Source organism: Lithobates pipiens, unplaced genomic scaffold (assembly GCF_037356315.1).
Source record: "Lithobates pipiens isolate NorthernLeopardFrog02 unplaced genomic scaffold, aLitPip1_a1.2 Scaffold_10, whole genome shotgun sequence".
Lineage (NCBI taxonomy): Eukaryota > Metazoa > Chordata > Amphibia > Anura > Ranidae > Lithobates > Lithobates pipiens.
The window spans coordinates 164290824-164311131 of record NW_027507686.1 but is presented as its reverse complement, the minus strand read 5'-3'; the positions used below and the strand labels follow the sequence as shown (position 1 = coordinate 164311131).

Sequence of the window (20308 nt, the reverse complement as noted above, 5' to 3'; positions counted from 1 at the left end):
GAACAGGAAATCCTAGTGATAGATCATACAGTCCTTACTGATATGCAGAAAAATGCCCCCCCCCCCCCCGGGAAAAAACAATGTTTGAAAACAAAGGGTTACACAATAATTGATGACATTTACACGTCACCTGAAGGGAAACCGGTATTACCAAAAATCTTTATTTAGGTATGCAGCAGTATTGACACATGGAGTAATGCATGTGTCAACCAGGGGGATGACTGAGATGTTAAATAAAGTATGTACAGCCTATGGATTCACAAATTATTCAAAAAACTTTTTGCTCTCAATGTCTTATATGCGCAAGACACAATGCTCAGGGAGGTATAAGACCACAGAAAGGGAAGTTCCCTACACCACAATATCCATTCCAACACATTTGCATGGATTTTATTGAATTAGACAAATGTGAAAGGAAGAAATATTGTTTGATACCCAGGCACCCTGACCAAATGGGTGGAGATATTCCCGACAGGAAGTGCAGATGCACAGACTGTAGCCAAAGCATTACTAAGAGATATTATTCCTAGATTTGGAATCCCTGAAAGGATTTACAGTGATAATGGACCCCATTTTGTAATTAAAAAATATACAACATTTGACAGAAGTGATGAGAATTAAAAGGGAAATACCATTGTGCCTATCATCCCCAATCAGCTGGATTGGTAGAAAGACATAATGGCATTCTAAAAAGCAAACTGAGAAAAGCTATGGAAGAAATAGGTAAAAATAATTGGATGTATTGCCTACTAGTAGCTGTGACCAGTATGTATATCACACCCCCAAAAGAAGATTTAAGCCCATTTGGAATGATAAGGCCATATAAGATACCCTTACAATCAAATTAAACACCTAGTGAGCAGTCTGAGCACACACCAGCAGAATACATGTCTAGGTCGTTAATACAAAGACATACTAATGATTTTGGTTCTGGTCTAGAAGGTCCAATTTAAGAAGATGAAAAGGTGCATGTGGGAGATTGGGTCTCAATAAAAAGTAATAAGAAAAAAGCAGTGGTACTCCCCAAGGTAGGATGGTCCTTTCAAAGTCCTTTTAACTACCCCTACTGTGATAAGGTTTGCAGAGAGGTCTACCTGGATTCACCAGTCCCATTACAAAAAGGTTTTACAGGCAGAATAGGGCCAGATGGCTACCAGAGTTTCAGAAAATCCGGCTACAAAGGGAGGTCTCACACAAGGTGGGACTTGTCTCAAACCGGTGAAGTCTCCCTCCCCTTCCAACTCCCCTATCCTATCCGCTGGAACTCTGTAGCTGGTTAGGATGAAAGGGACAGTAATTATCCTTGGGTTACTGGTGACTCTAGGAGAGGCATCCATAAGAGGGGTTATACATTATGGAAGAGTAGAGGAACCTTTGAATTAGGAAAGAACAGGAAAAGCATTAAATCTAAAACTTTATAGGAGGGAATAACTAGCACTATACTGGTAGACTTCTGTCAGATTGCAGATTGTGGGGATACAACTGGGGCTAGAGGACTTCTATGGGCAGATAAATATATCTGCTGGCTCTGGAATAAGGCAGGATGTCAAGCATGGGATCAGGCCCTGTGGACTACAGCGCATCAAGATTGGGGGGTATAATCAACCAGGGGCTAAAAAGAGTGGAATAAAGGAGAGACTCCTAATCACAAGCGGCCAACTCCCCCTTCACAATAGTAAGAACTGTAACCAACTATTAATAACATTAACGGAGCCGAGGAAGGAAGATCAGCGGTTGTATTTCATGGGAGCATGGGTGTCAGGAACTGACCCCTCAGGAACATTTTTCCTTGAGGTATTACCACCTAATAAAACTAGACAACAGGAAAAGGTAGACTCAGAAGGGAAAGAAGAAAGGCCATACTAAAATAGAAGTTCTGAGTATAACTATAAGATTCACTAACGTAACAATAGAAGATGCCATAGCTTTGGAGACGGGCTACCAAGAATAAAAAATTAGTGGTTACAATGGTTGAGGTTAAAACTCTGAAAAAGGAAAACTGTTTAGTTTGTGCCCCAGCCAGACCACATTTAGCAACAGTTCCTTTTCCTCTAGATCACAATACAGATCCAGAAGGTTTAAAATGTATGTTGCAATTGTATAATAAGAGCTATAAACCTGAAGCAAATTCTACTTGTCACACATTGAGTTTGTTGTTTCCCCCAGTACAGAGTCCTCAGATACCTCCAGCGGTTACCGCTTATCCGGGCAACTTTACTTGTTTTGCACTCCCAGGGACCCGTAGCGCGGTGGATCTTGGGTCACTTCCCGATGACTACTGTGTGGAGAGGATTAACACGGACAACGGTGACTGGGTTGGACATGACATTCAGAGAGCTGATGTCTGGTGGATGTTTGGGGATAAGAAACAGCGAGCTGGACTACCGGCCAATGCCCAAGGGGATTGCGCTATGGTCCAGCTGGCTATGCCCCTGAGAATCCTGTCAGAATACCCGTGGACTAAGAGTCATCGACAGTATCGGAGGGACACCTCTCCCTTGGGGTCATTTGACTCTCAGATCTACATAGATGAGATTGGGGTTCCTCGCGGGGTGCCGGATGAGTTTAAAGCCAGGAATCAGGTGACAGCTGGGTTTGAGTCTCTTCTCTGGTGGGTGACTATAGATAAAAATGTTGACTGGATTAATTATATATATATATATATTTATTATAACCTACAACGATTTGTAAACTATACTAGGGATGCTGTGAAGGGCCTAGCAGAACAGTTAGCCCCCACATCTCTAATGGCCTGGCAGAACCGAATGGTTTTAGATATGGTCTTAGCTGAAAGAGGAGGGTATGCAAAATGTTTGGTAGCATGTGTTGTACCTTTATCCCTACAATACAGCTCCTGGAGGGACCGTGACCAGAGCCTTGGAAGGACTGACTGCGCTATCGAATGAATTGGCGGAAAACTCAGGTATTAATGATCCATTCACAACTTGGCTTGAAGGATGGTTCGGTAAATGGACTGGATTTATCACATCATGTTTGATCTCAATCGCTGTGGCTTTGGCCGTTTTGGTTACTTGCGGATGCTGCTGCATTCCCTGTATTCAAGGACTTTCACAAAAACTGATTGAAACTGCAGTCTCAAGAACAATGTATCAAACCCTCTCTACCTCTGAGGAGACCTATGTGGACATTGAAGCTCAACTTAATGACATACAGTCCGAAAGTGTATAACACAGGGACTATCATCGAAATGTGTTGAGATAAAATAGTCACACAAAGAGGAGGGAATGTTAGAAAAGTTTTAAATGTTTATTGTGTGACTATTAGAAAAACAATAGTCCTGAGACTGATTTGTTAAAAAGCTTACTTCTGAACACATTATTGTATTAACTCATTGTATTGTTTTGTCTTAACTCCATAGTAAGTTGTAGAATCATTCGATTTAACTAAATATGATAGCCTAAGAATGTACGGGAACATGAATATCAAAATAAAGTGCCATCCTGTGCCATGACAACGTTATTTATGTTCCCTCAGCCAATAGAAGCATAGAGATGTTATTCTTGTGGGGTATGTGTAAGCGGGACTCTTTCTTTTGGGAGACATCTTTCTTCAGCTTTTGTTCTGTAAGCATGTCTCTCTTTTGTGGGCCACATCAGAAATAAATTGTCTGCTTCTCAACACATCTAGAGTTTTGACTGATCATAAGGGAAGATTCCTAACACATGTCAGAGCTTTTATAAGTAAAAATAAAAAACTAAAATAATATGTTTGCATAAATGTGCACGCCCTTTTATAACTGGGGTTGTAGATGTGTTCAAAATTAAGCAATCACATTCAAACTCATGTTAAATAGTCAGTACACACCTGCCATCATTTAAAGTGCCTTTGATTAACCCCAAATAAAGTTCAGCTGTTCTAGTAGGTCTTTCCTAACGTTTTCTTAGTCGCATCCTACAGCAAAAACCATGGTCCACAGAGAGCTTCCAAAGCATCAGAGGGATCTCATTGGTAAAATATATCAGTCAGGGGAAGGCTACAAAGGAATTTCCAGGGCATTAAATATATAATGGAACACAGTGAAGACAGACATCATCAAGTGGAGAAAATATGGCACTACAGTGACATTACCAAGACCTGGTTGTCAATCCAAAATTGATGAAGACGAGAAGAAATTTGGTCAAGGAGGCTGCCAAGAGGCCTACAGCAACAATAAAGGAGCTGCAGGAATATCTGGCAAGTAATGGCTGTGTGGTACATGTGGCAACAATCTCCTGCATTCTTCATATGTCTGGGCTATGGGATAGAGTGGCAAGACGGAAGACTTTTCTCACGAAGAAAAGCATGTGGGAAAACGTGTTATGGTCCGATGAAACCAAAGTTAAACTTTTTGGCCATAACTCCAAAATAAATGTTTAGCGCAAAAACACTGCACATCACCCGAACACCATACCTACAGTGAAGCATGGTGGTGGCAGCATCGTGCTTTGGGGCTGTTTTTCTTCAGCTGGAAAAGGGGCCTTAGTCAAGGTAGAGGCAATTATGAACATTTCCAAATACCAGTCAATATTGGCACAAAACCTTCGGGCTTCTGCTAGAAAGCTGAACATGAAGAGGAATACCATATTTCATACATCCAAGTCAACAAAGGAATGGCTTCACCAGAAGAAGATTAAAGTTTTGGAATGGCCAAGGCAGAGCAAAGACCTGAATCCTGAATCTGTGGGGTGATCTGAAGAGGGCTGTGCACAGGAGATGCCCTCCCAATCTGACATATTTGGAGTGTTTTTGCAAAGAAAAGTGGGCAAGTTGTGCCGTGCTGATAGACTCATACCCAAAAAGACTGAGTGCTGTAATATAATCAAAAGGTGCAGCAAAGTATTCGTTTCAGGGCGTGCACACTTATGCAACCATATTATTTAAGTTTTTGATTTTAACTTACCTCCACCTAAAATATTTTCGTGTTCGGTCTCGGCATCGAATCACAGCTGGTCCTCCCGAAGTTTCCATGGGCTCCAAACCACGTCATGAGCCTCTATCCGGTCCTGTATCCTGGCGGTCATCCTCTCCATCAATTCCACGTCTCTAATTCTAGTATGGAGCGCGTCTAGAGTGGGAGGCTGTACTTTTTTCAATGCAGGGCAATGAGACACCTCGCCGCTGTCAGGATATGTCTCGACAGTTTCTTTCGGGACTTTGTCAATTTGGGAAAGGGGATGCCCAGCAGGAAAGTCTTAGGGTCTAATGTCACTTGCTGATCTAGTACAGTAGTCAAGAGGCGCCGGACCTCTTCCCAGAAGGGAACCACGAGGGGGCACCGCCAGTAAATGTGGAACAATGTTCCCCTGTGGGCCTGGCATCTCCAGCATCTGTCGGATGAGGCGGGATAGATGGCATGTAAAACGTCCGGGGTCATATACCAAAAAAATAAAATTTTATACGCATTCTCCCGGTACAGTGTGCACATCGAGCTTTTCGAGGCCTGGGACCATATCAACTGCCACTGCTCCTCCGTAATCTCCTCACCCAACGCCTCCTCCCACTTATGCATATAGGTATGGTTGCCTTTCAAAGCTTTAGGGGGAGCGTTGATTATGTTATAGATGGTTGATATCAATCCCCTTTGGGCCGAGCCCGCTAGGATCACAGTCTCAAATGCGGAGGGTGGAGAAAAGCGCAGGTCAGAAGATATGGTCTGGGCGTAATGTCGTATCTGTAAATAACTATAAAAACTCTGTCGTGGGAGATCAAATTTAGATTGAAGGTCGGCATAAGACAACAGCCTCCGCGACCTAGGATCCACCAGGGTGCCCAGATGGAAAAGATTCCGGGACGACCACGGGTGCGACATCGGATATGTCAGGCTATCTGGCACTTTAGGATGATATAGAAAGGACGTCAGGAGCGACCTAGCCGAGGATAGCTCGTGGACTTTAGAGAGCTTACGCCATAGGCCCTGCAGGTGTGACATAGTTCCCCAATAGTTGGGCCCGAGGGATCGAAGCTGCCGCGCTCCAGAGCATGCTATTAGGATGAGCCGGGGCCAACCAGAGTTTCTCAATTTCCGTCCATCTATTGTACGACCGCTGGGTGAACCAGGAGGCCACTGCGCGGAGCTGGGCTGCTTGATAATACTTAATGAGGTCCGGAAACGCCAGACCCCCGGCTGAGCGGGAGGCTGTCATGACAGAACGAGGGATTCTATGGTGTTTGTAGTTCCACACAAAGTTGAGGAGGTCCGCCTGCAATTTTTTCAGATGATGGTAAGGTATGGAGATAGGAAGGGTCTGGAAGAGGTAAAGGAGTTTCGGAAGGATCGTCATTTTCACCGACGCTATCCTACCAAAAAGGGAAAGCTGATGTTTCCGCCACCGGGAAAGCAGTTGCCTGACGGTGCCATACAGGGGCGGGAAGTTTGCCTGGTATAGGGAAGGAAATGTCGGGGTAATATGTATCCCCAGATATTTCAATGAGGAGGTTTTCCAATGGTATGGGAAAGCAGATCGTAGACGATCCACCTCCAGGGGTGGGATGTTTACTGGGAGGGCTTCTGATTTTGAGGCATTGATTTTATAACCCGATAGGGCACTGTAGCGATCGAGCTCTTTGTGTAAATTGGGCAGGGAAACCAGAGGCTGGGTCAGGGTAAGGATCACATCGTCCGCAAACAGCGAAACCTTGAATTCCCTATCTCTGACCGGGATGCCCCTGATGTCCTGGTTCCGCCTAATGGACGCCGCCAGGGGTTCCACGCATAGAGCAAACAATAAGGGCGAGAGGGGGCATCCCTGGCGTGTGCCATTAGAAACAGAGAAGGTCGAGGAGGTAGCAAAGGGGGTCTTAACTTGCAAGGTCGGAGTAGTGTAAAGGTCCTGTATAGCCTGCAGGAACGGTCCCCTCATCCCCATGTGCGTCAGCGTGGCGAACAGGAAGGGCCACCCCAGTCTATCAAAGGCTTTTTCCGCATCCAGACTCAGGAGCAGAGTCGGGATGCCCCCCCTATTCGCCACGTCGACCAAATCTATAACCTTCCTGGTGTTATCACCTGCCTGACGAAGGGGGACAAACCCCACCTGATCTTTATGTACGAGGGAAGGGAGGACCTCATTGAGCCGCAGGGACAGGAGTTTTGTAAAGATTTTTAGGTCCGCATTCAAGAGCGCAATAGGCCTGTAGTTGGCACATAGGATGGGGTCCTTATCCGGTTTAGGAATCAGAGTAAGAAAGGAACGCTGCATGTCCGGAGGGACCGGGGTATGCTGCAGGAACGCATTAAACAGTCTGCTCATGTACGGGAGCAATAGGGGCAGGAACGATTTATAATATTCATAAGGCAAGCCATCTGGGCCCGGAGATTTATGAGCTGGTAACGACTTGATGGTCAATTCTATCTCCTCCTCTGAAATGGGTTTGTTCAAGGAGGCTAGGTCCTGGGATCGAAGGCAGGGGATCCCGCTGTCTGTCAGATAGCGGTGCATGCGTTGGGTGAGCTCAGCTGGCAAGGGATCACCAGGGATGTCGCGGCTGTTGTACAGCTCCTCGTAGAAGCTTGCAAATGTGTCAACTACCTCCTTAGGGTGGGAGACCACAATATTGGCCTTAGTCTTAATCTGATGTGGGGTGGACTGGAGGTTTTTATCTCTAAGTTTCCTCGCTAAAAGAGAGTGCGCTTTGTTGCCCCTGTCATAAAATGTCTGTCTAATCCTCAGGAGGGTCTTCTCCACCCGGCGGAGTGCCAGATCCCGGAGCACCATGCGGAGCTTCGTTATCTTGCGGAGGATGCGCAATGAGGGGGAGGCTTGCATAGCCCGTTCCAATTGCCCGAGCTCCCCTTCCGTACGCAGCTTAGTGGCCTCGACGTCTTTCTTCAGTGCAGAAGAGAGAGCCATACACCTACCGCGGATGACCGCTTTGTGAGCCTCCCACAACGTGGGGAGGGAAACATTGGGTGTTGCATTTTCAGCAAAATAATATTTCAAGGTCAAGACCAGTTCTGCTTGGGAAGGAGGATGTTGCAAGAGGAAAGTGTTCAGCTTCCAATTATAGGGCCTAATCACCGGGGCACCGAGGTCCAGCGTTAGTAGTATCGGGGCATGATCCGACCAAGAAATTGGCAGGACCCGGGCACTCCGGACCTTCCTCAATGTAACGTTGTTAGTGAAAAAATAATCTATACGGGTATGCAGTTGGTGAGGGGCCGAGTAATAGGTATATTGCCGGTCTACCGGATGGAGGGCACGCCAGGCAAAATATTTCAGTTTATTGTTCAACCGAGTACAGGTCACATTAAAAGGTGTAAAAAGTTCTTAAGTTAATTATCTAGGTCATTTTTTTACATCACAGAAACCTGACATTTTAACAGGGGTGTGCAGACTTTTTATATCCACTGTAGATTTCTTCCATGCTAATTTTGGTGAGGACTACAGATATGATGAGTCTTAAGACCAAGCTCAAGTCCCACCCATCTGTGAACGCAGAAGGCATCCTTGGAGCATACCTAGGGCAGTCAACAAAAGTAGAACATCTTGCATTTTTTCTGTATGGAACACATCTGGAATGCAGCAAAAACGCAAAGGAACGCACATGTCAATTGAGATGAAGAAAAAAAAAAGGGGGGGTAGGATGCACTGGAACGCATCAAAAGCGCAATGGAACTCATCAAAAACATATATGAGAAACATTTATGGAACGCGGAAATTGTGGTGTGAACCAGCCCTAACAGGGAACTCAGTCTTTCCTATGAGCAGCCAGTCTCTGAAAAAGGGGTGACCTTTCCTAAACCGTTAAAATAAGTGACACGAGGATCCACAGTGTGTAACATGCCCTTTTGCTGCCTGTGCTTCTTGGAAGTAGTTTGGACCTGTACTTTAAAAAAGGTAGTTGCAGGCCATTTTTCCCTAGAGACAGAGTCCAACATATGCAAATTGAGCAGATTGAAAAACTAAAAACACATACCTGTCTAGTTTTAGCAGAGGTTTCAATGTAGGGAATGCCATAGCTCCTGGCCAAGTCTTGAGCTTGCCGTGTTTCTACAGTTCGGGCTGGAAGGTCGCACTTGTTTCCCACCAGCACCATGGGAACATCATCTGAATCCTTCACCCGTTTTATTTGCTCCCTTTGTAAAATAATGCAAAAACACATACTTGTTTTAAGTGTATGCAAACCTTTTGGACTGTTAAATATACTATTCAAGATGTTTTGTTATATTTGCTCGATAAGTGCAAAAATTTTATAAAAATACACGTCAGACGACCTATGTCTTGAGCACACTTCATGTGTTACCCTAAGTTTACTGTAAAAGAACCGTGTTTTTCGTGAGTCACAAACTCCTCTTTCGGGGGTCTTCAATATTAAACAAAGGGTTTAGACCCAGAAAAGCTTGAACTGAAGGCAGATGGCTTAATGTCAACTGCTCCATTTAATTCTCCTTATGAGTGCATAACAGACAGGTTAACATCTCACAGACAAGGGAACATCTCACAAATTTATGTCAGACCGAAATAGATATTTGACCAAATCCATTACCACTTCTCCAATCTATCCAACCCAGAAAAAAATAGGATTTTTGTACTCACCGTAAAATCCTTTTCTCTGAAGTTCATTGACGGACACAGCTCCATTAATCTTGACCGCGGGGTTATTACGCCACCTCCAGGAGAGGACTAGGCAAAACATGTAAAAAACAGAACTGTACAGTTCCGCCCAGGGGGCGGTCCCTCTGGGAATAACTCCTCAGCCTGCTTCCTGCAGCTCACTACATCAACAAGCAGTATAACGTAAACCAATAGGAGGGGTGGGTGCTGTGTCCGTCAATGAACTTCAGAGAAAAGGATTTTACGGTGAGTACATAAATCCTATTTTCTCTTTTGTTCATTGACGGGCACAGCTCCATTAATCTTGACCATAGGGACGTTCCCCAACCAGTGTCATAACGAGGCATGGGAACAGCAAACATAACTTCACCCACAACCAGAGGTTCTCCCCAACGGAGGAGACACCATCTGAACCAACCAGATCAGAACTTGCAGCCAACATATGTATCAGAATGCATTGACAATCAAAATGTAACTTTTTCTAACAAGAAGAAAGAGTGTAAATTGAAACATTACACGGCCGCTTGCAAAACTTTGCGGCCAAAGCAGGCACCAGAAGATGTGCTTACATCAACTTTGTAGAACTTTGTGAAGGTGTGAATGGACGACCAAGTCGCCGCCTTACACACCTGGGAGACTGACGCTTGATGTCGGAAAGCCCAAGAGGTCCCAATCACCCTGGTGGAATGGGCCGTGACAGGAAAAGGGCATAAGCCTGGACCACGTTCTGTCTGAACCACCGTGAGATGTGGTCGACGAGACCACCAGCCCTTTTTTCGTACCGGCTACCAAAACGAACAGAGAATCCGACTTCCGGAAGGGAGCCGTGGCAGACAGGTATACCCATAGGGCCCGGACCACATCTAGGGAGTGTAGGGCCACCTCCTTAGTGTGTGTCGGTTTAGGACACACAGAGATGGTAACACAATGTCCTCATTGAGATGGAAGGCCGAAACCACCTTCGGCAGAAAAGGTTGCGGATGCAACCCCACCTTATCCTTGTGGATAACCAGATAGGGCAACTTGCAAGACAAGGCAGCCAGCTCAGAAACTCTCCTGACAGATGTAATAGCCACTAGGAGGACCACTTTCTGAGAAAGAGTCAACAAGGGGATTTCCCTAATATTCTCAAACGGCTGCTTCTAAAGCGCCGATAGCACCAGGTTCAGATCCAATGGAAGTAGGGGTGGTCTCACCGAAGGGACTACATGCCGAACCCCTTGCACAAAAGGTGCTCACTAATGAGTGGGATGCCCGGGGTCATTGGGAAAAAAAAAACAGTCAAGGCTGATATCTGTTCCTTTGTGGTGCTCAAGGCCAGCTTCTGGTCCACTCCTTACTGTAACAACAGCAGGATCCTGGAAACTGAATAGGTGCGTGGACGCCACCTCATCTCCTCACACATGGAGATAAGAGCCTTCTGCGCACGATGGTATAACTTCCGAGAAGGTTTTCGTGCCCTCAGCATAGTGGAGATTACCAAGTCCGACAGACCTCGGTTCCTTAGCACCTAGAGTATCGGACTTTGCGATAGGAGGTCTTCTCGCATCGGCAACCACCAAAGGGCATCCGCCACCAGGCGTACTAGGTCGGCATACCAAGGATCCAGAGGCCAATCTGGGGCAATCAGTGTTACTGGAATCCCCTCTGCCTCCACTCTGCAGAGCAGACGTGGTAACAGTTTGAGCGGAAGGAAAGCGTAAATCAGCCGGTACTGCTCCCATGGAGTCACCAATGTGTCTGACGTGTCCACCCAAGGATCTCTTGTCCTGGACATGAACCTCCACACCTTTTGATTGAGCCAAGAGGCCAGAAGATCCACATCTGGTGTGCCCCACCACAGACAAAGAAGCCTGAACACCTCTGGAAGCAATGACTATTCTTCTTGGTCCAGCATCTGGCTACTTAGATAGTCCGCCTGCCAGTTTTCTACTCCTGGGATGTATATGGCCAACAGGGCTGGTACATGTCACTCTGCCCACCGAAGGATGTGAGCTTCCTCTCGTGCTGTAGCCGAGCTTCTTGTTCCTCCTTGATGGTTGACTTATGCCACCGCCGTGGCGTTGGCTGACTGGATTTTGATCGGATGCCCCTGTAGTCTCATTGACCATGTGCAGAGGAATAGCCTGATTGTGCGAAGCTCAAGCACATTGATTGGTAACTGGGATTCCTACCTCGACCAGAGGCCCTGGGTCAATTGTACTCCCAGTACTCCACCCCAGCCGGTCAGGTTGGTGTTCGTTGTGATCACCGTCCAATGAAGCAATAAAAAAAGAAAGAACATCCACCTATATCGCTAAAGTTGCCAACATCCCTTATTTAGAAAAAGCGGGAGAGAAATACCCCCCAGCAGGATGGGACTTTTAAGGCAACAAATACTAAAATTTTACAAAATAATTTTATGTAAATAAATACACATATATACAAATACATACAATACATAATATATCAAACCAAATAAACATAGGTAAAATTCACAAATTGTGTTCTTATAACATCCAGACAGCCTGACACGTTTTGGGACATTAACGTCCCTTCCTCAGGGGAAAATAGTCAGGAGAAGTCACACTATACAAAGACAAAATACATATGCGAATAACAAAATTATAGAAAGTGCTTTTACATTCTGAACTTACATAATGGAAACATTGCACAAGGACATACCATATAAAATTGGTCATATAAGAAACACTGCTAGAGTGGAGGCTTCCAAGAGAATGCAGTCATGAACCTGAGATGAAATATAGGACCGAACACGCACCAAAGAGAGCCAACAGGTGCTCGCACAAATCCATAAATAGGGGGCAAGACGTCAGCACATAGAAGGCTGTGGGAGATTTAAAAAAAAAAAAGTCCAATGAAGAGGCAGGAACGATTTCCTGGACCGAAGGGCCGGAGATCTCAGACACCAGAGAAGAGTCCCTGACTAACTGGTTCACCCGAATTTGCCGATCCAGGGATAATGGAGATTTGTCCCATTTGGACAATATCTCCTTCTGCAAGACTGGTGTGAAATTGGGCGTACAGTACCACTTCGAAGGAGGCTACCATGAGGCCAAGAACTCGCATGCAGAAACGCAGCGATGACCACCTGCAGTTCATCAACAGCTTCACCGCGGCTCTGAGAGTCTGCAGTTTGTCTGAAGAGAGAAACACTCGCCTCCACAGAGTCCAGCAGTAAGCTTAGGTACTCCAGGCGCTGAATCGGCACTAGTACCGACTTTTTGAGGTTCAACACTCACCCAAACTCCTGTAGAGTTTGCATGGTGATCGCCACAGCCTCCCTCAATTCTGAGGCGGAAGCTGCCGGGTGTAAGGGTATGCTGGGGGGGAAAAAAAAATATCTGTTTTGTGGCCAAGAGAGGAACTCTATCTTGTAGCCTGATGAAATCAGTTTGCAGACCCATTGGTCTGACAGCCGGGAGGCCCACCAAGCTGCAAACTCCTGAAGGCGACCCCCCCACCCGTGTGTCGGGTGGGGGCAAACCTTCATGTGGTAGTACTTTTGCTTGCAGGCTTGCAGGGCTTGAGAGACCAATTTTGTCCCTCTGCAGTCATCCTGTCAGACTGGGATCGCTTACCTGAAGCCCCGGGCGGACGAAAAAGCCTCTTGAGTGGAAAAGGAGGGCCCCGGCCTGCAGCGTGGCTCCTTACCCTTCTTGGACTTCCCACTTCTTTCTTAATGTCATCCAGTGAAGTTCCAAATAGCCGCTCACCAAGGAAGGGCAAATCCATCAAGGCTTTTTTTAGATGCCTGGTCCACAGACCAGCATTTCAGCCAGATTTCAGCCAGATTAGGCACCGTAGCACCACTGCTGATATCAATGCTCTGGAGAGCAGTGGGAGTGTATCCAGGGCTGCATCACAGCCATACTTAAGGCCGTGCACCAACCGGTCTGCTAGTTCTATGCAGACTGGATTGGACTCCAAATCACGGTGCAATCGGTTTGCCCACTCAGTAAGGGTATGCAACACTAATGCAGTGGCCAGTACCGGTCGTAGCGCTGACCCCACCACTGTAAACATGGACTGGGCCACTGCCTTAGCCCTCCTGTTGGTAGGGTCCTTAAATGCCGGAGCCCCTTCTACCGGAATCATGGTTACTTTACCTGGATACTGGGGGGTCCACGACCGGGGGAGCCTCTCTTTAAAGGGGTACCGCACTGCTATTCTTTTTGGGAATAAAAAAGGTCAGTTGCGGGCTTCCCCATTCCTTGTATATGAACTTATCAAATTAAGTCAGATACGGAAACACTTTAGGTGTACGGGCTGGCTTACGGAACCCAAAAGGGACCGCCACCTCAGCAGAGGATCCTGCTGCATCCTGTATTTTCAGGGTATCACGCACAGCAGTGATAAGTGCTCCAACTATCGCTTTTTCCTGCGTGGACCCGGAATCATCCTCACTGTCCGAACGGTCCTGGTCAGCGTCCTCTGGCGGCCCCTGTTCCCATCAGAACAGGGGCTGCAAGTCCCCGCGGGCCCAAGTCCACCCTGGCAACGAGCGTTTCAAGGACCACTGACAAAGCGTCAAAAGGCACTGCACTGTTTGCAGGTGAGCCGGTTGCAACTGCAGGGAGATCTGCGGAAGAAACGCCAGCTTCTGGCACCATGCTGACCCACCCTGTCTGCCCCCCTTGGGGACTTAGGACAAGGTGCTCAATCCCACCCTCCTAGCTGCTAACAGACTAAGGGGCCCCAATGCAGGACTCACCAGCCTGACCGAGTGCTGCGCCATGCTGTCGCTGATCGCTGTGTCAGCTCACAAGTGTCCAGGAATAAAAACCGCACTGTTCTGAGGCATGGAAACCAGCGCTGGGGAGAAAAAAAATGCGCCGAGGCTACAAGAAAATGGCCGCTGGCCGTCCTTGTATAGAAAAAAGCACAGGGAAAATGGTCGCTGGACTCCGAGAAAATGCCCGACTACCATGCTTCTCACAGAGGGTAACAGAAAATGGCCGACGATCATGCTGTACACTGAAAATGGTGGCGGTCACAGCTATGGCGGCAGCACATGCAGAGACCACAGACACCAGAGTCAGATGACAGCCCAGGGACACAGACAGCCAGCGCAGTCCCCAATCAAGGATCAGAGCCCCCCAGCCCAGGTACACACACCGCACTACAGCCCAGTAATGCAGCATCCCCCACGGGGGGGGGGATACAGGGAGAGAGGAAAGGGAGAAGAGGGACCCCCTAATCGACCTCCCAGGGAATGCATATTACTGTATTTACCGTCTGGACGAGCTGGGAAGCATCCCATCACAGACCCACACCCGAGCAGTACGGGGTAGCTGCGGGCCACAGCACACTGTGACAATGACATCTGTAGTCTGTTCATATGTGTGTCCCAGACCATTGCGCTTATCGGCTGCCCCTGGAGCCTGAGGGGCTTGCGGTGGCTGACCCAGCGCGCAGCTAGGGCCTGCACACGCTCGATGGCCAGGCTGGGGAGACTACAAGAAAAAAGCTGAGCTGCAGGAAGCAGGCTGAGGGGTTATTGCCAGAGGGACCGCCCCCTGGGCGGAACTGTACAGTTCTGTTTTTCACATGCATTACATGTTCTGCCTAGTCCTTACCTGAACGTGGTGTAATAACCCTACGGTCAAGATAATGGAGCTGTGTCTGTCAATGAACGAAAAATAAAAAAAAAAAAAAAAAAAACAATTTTAGCAAGTATTAGTGCTTTAATCCCTTTTAATCTCGCCGATATAATTACTACATGGGTGTCACAATAGCAGCTGTGAGTCCTTTTACTTTTCAAGACTATATTGTTGAAGCGATCCAGCAGATATAGAGCTGTCGATAGTTTCTACAGTACTTTTGTGTGTGACATCTGATGTTTGAGCCATAAACAGGACCTGTCACCCAAAACGCTCTGTCACATAGGGGGCTTTCCACTACCTTGTGAAAAAGCAATATGTGTAAAAAGGGCAAAAATTGTAAAATACAATAAAAAAAATTAAAAAAACACACACACACACACACACACACACACACACACACACACACACACACACACACACACACACACACACACACACACAAACCATTGCCAGCAGGCCGGGTTAAATAAAATAAAAATACACACAAGAGAGATTGATGGAGGAATTCCTCCTGCCAGGACATTGTATTCTGACAGCAGGACCCCAAATTTTAAGAATACATTAAACAGAGGCTGCTGTTTGATAAAAGTTATCCAACATGTACGACTGACTTCTGTTGAACAGGGACAGCCACACACAGCTGGTCCCTACTGAACCAAATTAATTTTGATTGGTCTATGGCAGTGGTTCTCAACCTTCTAGTGCCGTGACCCCTTGATAACATTTCCCAAGTTGTGGGGACCCCCAACAGTAAAATAATTTTTGTAGCGTGGGTTGTCAGCACCCAAGGCAAGACAAGCAATTTGTGCCCCTAACCTACAGACATTTAGCGCTCCCTGAGTCCTTTTAATGGCAACTATAATCACAGGTAGTGTTACTCACTGTTTCTCTGGCTTCACTGTCTCTGACTTTGTGGTGTCTCGTAGCAGTGACACCTATGCCGAAATCAGGTGATAGGGTCTTCTCCAGCCCCTCCCACTTCACATTCCTAACTAGTCAGCTGACCTCTAGTCCCTGCCCCCAGCCATGCAGTGAACTGAATGAGAGCCTGCAAAAAGGGGCGAGTGAGAGGCCATGGGTTCCAGGGATAGCCCTGCTGGGTGGCAGAAATAAAGGCTGGGAGAGCAGTGTGGGCTTCAGAAACGGCCCAGGATTCAGTGACCCCTGGCAAATCATCATTCGACCCCCGTGAGGGTGCCGACCCCAGGTTGAGAACCACTGGTCTATGGTCAGCTGAAGTTGATGACCTGTAAAGACTTTAAAAAGCGCCACCTTTAGACAATTTTGGGTAGTGTAGTTTGTCACCCTGTTGAGAGTTAATTTTTTAGATAGTTCGTACCTATAAACCAAGCTTTACCTTTAATAATTTATAAAAAATGTGAAGATTTTATTGTTTGTGGTTCTAAAATGTATTTTATTGTATTTTATTTTTTTTACTCAGAATACAAAAATTGCAAATATTGTACAATATAAAAAAAATAGCAACTACTACGTTTCAGTCTATGAATCCTCTGCTTTCAGAAAGCATATAAAGTTTTGGTGTTTTAAGAGCATTTTCCTGCAAATAAGTGTGTACTTTAGCATGTGTGTGAAGAAAAAACAAAAAAACACAATAAAAACCAAAAAAAAAAAAAAAACCTAGCAATTTACTTCAGAATTAATAGATTAAAAAAAAAAAAAAACACACACATAAACCAGGTTTACTTTGCAAGAATAAATACTAAATTACCACTTGTAGGAAAGGTAAAACACTTTTTTTCAGAACAATTCAAGGCAGTACCATAACTCTGTGCTATGAACATAAGCAGCAAAGTGTGTGTAAACATTCTATCAAAGCACTAAAAAGGACTTACTTTTACTATGCTTATGAATGTGGAGTCTCAAAAATTACCAAGCTTAAAGCTGGGCAAAGACCATGCCAGAACAAAAAAAATCCAAGATAAAATAATTATTCCTCCATCCATACAAGTCAATGCCCTCTGCGGAACATAGTAGAAGTGGCAACGTTTATGTGTCCATAGTTATGTATGTAGTAAGACTAATCTAGAGTTTCAGCCAAGAATCTTTTCTGAAATTTCATGTTGAAAATAGTTGTGACAAGCTGCGGTCAGACACTGAACTCACTCAAAAATTCCCCTTCTCCTATCACAGACACCCGCTACGCTTTGCTTCCTGAGTTATAGTATGTTAGCTGATTAAACAATGATAGCTAAGAAGCATACCTACAACCTTTGCAAGAGTACAAGGTGTTAGCTTTGCTGAATTTGTCTTATATCCAAAAAGTTCAAAGATTGACTGTTAAAAAGGTTAAATGTTTGTATAACGGAAATATTTCGCCTGTGACGCAATGTATACGGAAAAGATATATGCACTGTCTAAGCTGTAATTTACACACACTTGAACTTTTACCAGACGAGAGTTTGTCAGGTGCCCACTGCTCTGGCCAGAGTGGAATAAAACTCCCTTCAATGAGTCCTATGTCCAGCAAAGTCATTTACCGATATTCCACCTGCTACATCAATTGCAGCTCCCACTGCTGTCAGAATACACATTTTCCAGCGTTTTCGTTCAACAAAAGTTGATCTAACAATCGACTTCTGTCAAACAGGGTCACACACAGATAGAGATTCATCTTATCCCTGCTGTACCTGGCTGAATTTTGATCAGTCTATGCCCAGCTTTAACAGTGTTTAAATATGAACAGGGTTTTTCCACCACAATGATTTTTTTAACCAGTTCAATGCACCCTATAGCAGTTTTACCCCTACAGGGTGGCAACTGCGTGCCAGATCACGTATATATACACGCAGAGCAGCCATCAGAAATGTTGGGGTCCCTTACACAGCTTTAGACATGCCCCCCCCCCCCTCCCGGGCCTGACCAACATTTCCCAGGCCCGCTCACTGGGACTGGCCGTCCCACAGAGGCCTATCCCCATGTCATCCACCTTCCCCTGCAATCCGATCTCCTCCAACCCATTCCTCCAACAATCCCATGTCCTTCTCCATGCCATTTACTCCTACTTCAGTCCTATCCCCTCCATCCCACACAAGCCTCCAGTTCATCTCTTCTATCCCACATCCTCCTCCTGAGGTCCCATCTCCTGCATTCCACGTTCTAGTACTCCAGTCCCAATTCCCTCTCCTCCATCCCACATCCTCCTCCAATTCCATCTCCTCCATCCTATGTCCTTCCTCCATTCCAGGTCCTCCTCCTTCCTGCAGTCCCATCTACGCCATTCCATGTCCTCCTCCAGTTCCATGTCCTCCTCCAGTTCCATCTTCTCCAGTCAAATGTCCTCTAGCCTATCTCCTCCCTCCCATTCCTCTTCCAGTCCCAATTCATCCATCCCATGTCCTCCTCCTCCTCCAGTCCCATCTCCACCTACCACAGGAGGGAGGAAGAGAGACAGGAGGGGAGCAGTGGGACAGGTGGGGGTAAGGGAGACAAGAGGGGGCAGTGGAACTGGAGGGGGAAGTGTCATGGACAAGGTCAGCGAGACAGGTGGGGGAAGTGTCATGCAAGGGGGGCAGTGTCACAGGTGAAGGGGGGCAGCAGGGTCACACACACCTTGGGAATCACCAGTCCTTCCAGCTCTCACCTGTTCAGCAGTACCAGAGGGATAGCTGAGCCTGAGTCCCATCTCCAACAGGCTCTCTGACGGCAGCTGTAAGAAAGAGGGGAGGGGGAGGTGGGGCTTCTCCTCCCTGACCTTTTCCTCCATAGTACCCTCCACTGGCACCAACTGCCCCCCGCCCGTAGTACCAGAGTGGAGCCGTGAGCCTGCCTGACAGCGGGTCCCGACCTGCACACACAAAGAGCGGGGGGGGGGGGGCTCCTCCATGGGGCCCTCTGCTGGCACCAACTGGCCTCATGCCCCCTCCCCTGCACATTGTAGTACTGGAGCGGACCTGCACATACTGGGATCCACCCAACCCTCCTCTGCATCTGGCAGCCAATCCGCTCTGACGGCAGCTGCCATTTGGTAAAGATGGCCTGGGTTGTGACCCATGGTCTGGGCCCCTTACTTGTGTACTGGCTGTACCCCCGATGGCCGCCTTGTATACACGTGATCCGACACTTCCAGGTAGGGGACACGCATGCGCACTGGCTTGCTCCCACTGCGATTACACACAGTGGGAGCCAATCAGCAGGTACCACAGACTCTGGCACCTGCCGATCGTGAGGAAAAGACAAAGAACTGCGATCTGCCTATGTAACAAGACAGATCGCCACTCTAACAGGAGGAAAGGGATGGAATTTGTGTCCCTGTAAAGCATCTCACACAATATACTATAACACTGGTTAGGCACTTTGATCACGCCTGCTTAACTCCTTCCCAGCCAGTGTCATTAATACAGTGACAGTGTATATTTTTAGCATTGATCACTGAATTAGTGTCACTGGTTCCCCAAAAAATGTCAAACGTGTCAGAAGGTCTACCGCAAATTGCAGTCCCACTATAAGGTCGCTGATCTCTGCCATTACTGGTTAAAAAAATAAATTATAATATATATATATATATATATATATATATATATAAATACTTTTGCGCAAACCAATCAATTGGGATTTTTTTTTTTTTTTACAAAAATATGTAGCAGAATGCATACTGGCCTAAATTGATGAAGAAATTTGATAAAAAAATCTGTCACTGTTTTTTCTTTTGATTTTATTTATGCATTTGGATAAAAAATTGTCACTGTTTTTTCTTTTGTTTATTTATGCATTTGTAGTAAATTTCCATATTTCTTCTCGGTAGAAACACTGCAAGTGCCTCCACATCTGTTGCTACTTAAGATGGGAACCTATTGGTAGGTCATGCAAGTTTTTGCATAAGACCAATTTGTAAATTTTAAAATGCGCCTTTTTAAGAAATAGAGAAAACGAAGGTGCATAAAACTGTACATAAACACAATTTACTCTAAAAATATGAGGTTACCATTTTTCCCTTACAGCTTTCAGAATTTGTAAAAGACCCCCAAACCATATACAATGGATATAAAAAGTCTACACACCCATTTTAAATGCCAAGTATCTGTGATGCAAAAAATGACAAAGAAATAATTTCATAATTTTTCCACCTTTAATGTGACCTATCAAAACGGTACAACTAAAATAATATGGTTGCACAAGTCCCCAGTTCACACG

The 20308-nt window shown here is 46.1% G+C and overlaps 1 protein-coding gene across 1 annotated transcript in view; it reads right to left on the bottom strand.

Moving 5' to 3' along the window:
* The window catches only part of HRAS (HRas proto-oncogene, GTPase), a gene marked incomplete in the record, with an annotated part of 155612 nt that overhangs the window by 26227 nt on the left and 109077 nt on the right, over positions 1–20308 (bottom strand). The window contains 1 exon segment of the mRNA XM_077459086.1: positions 8914–9073. Coding sequence (XP_077315212.1) covers positions 8914–9073 — 160 coding nt within the window.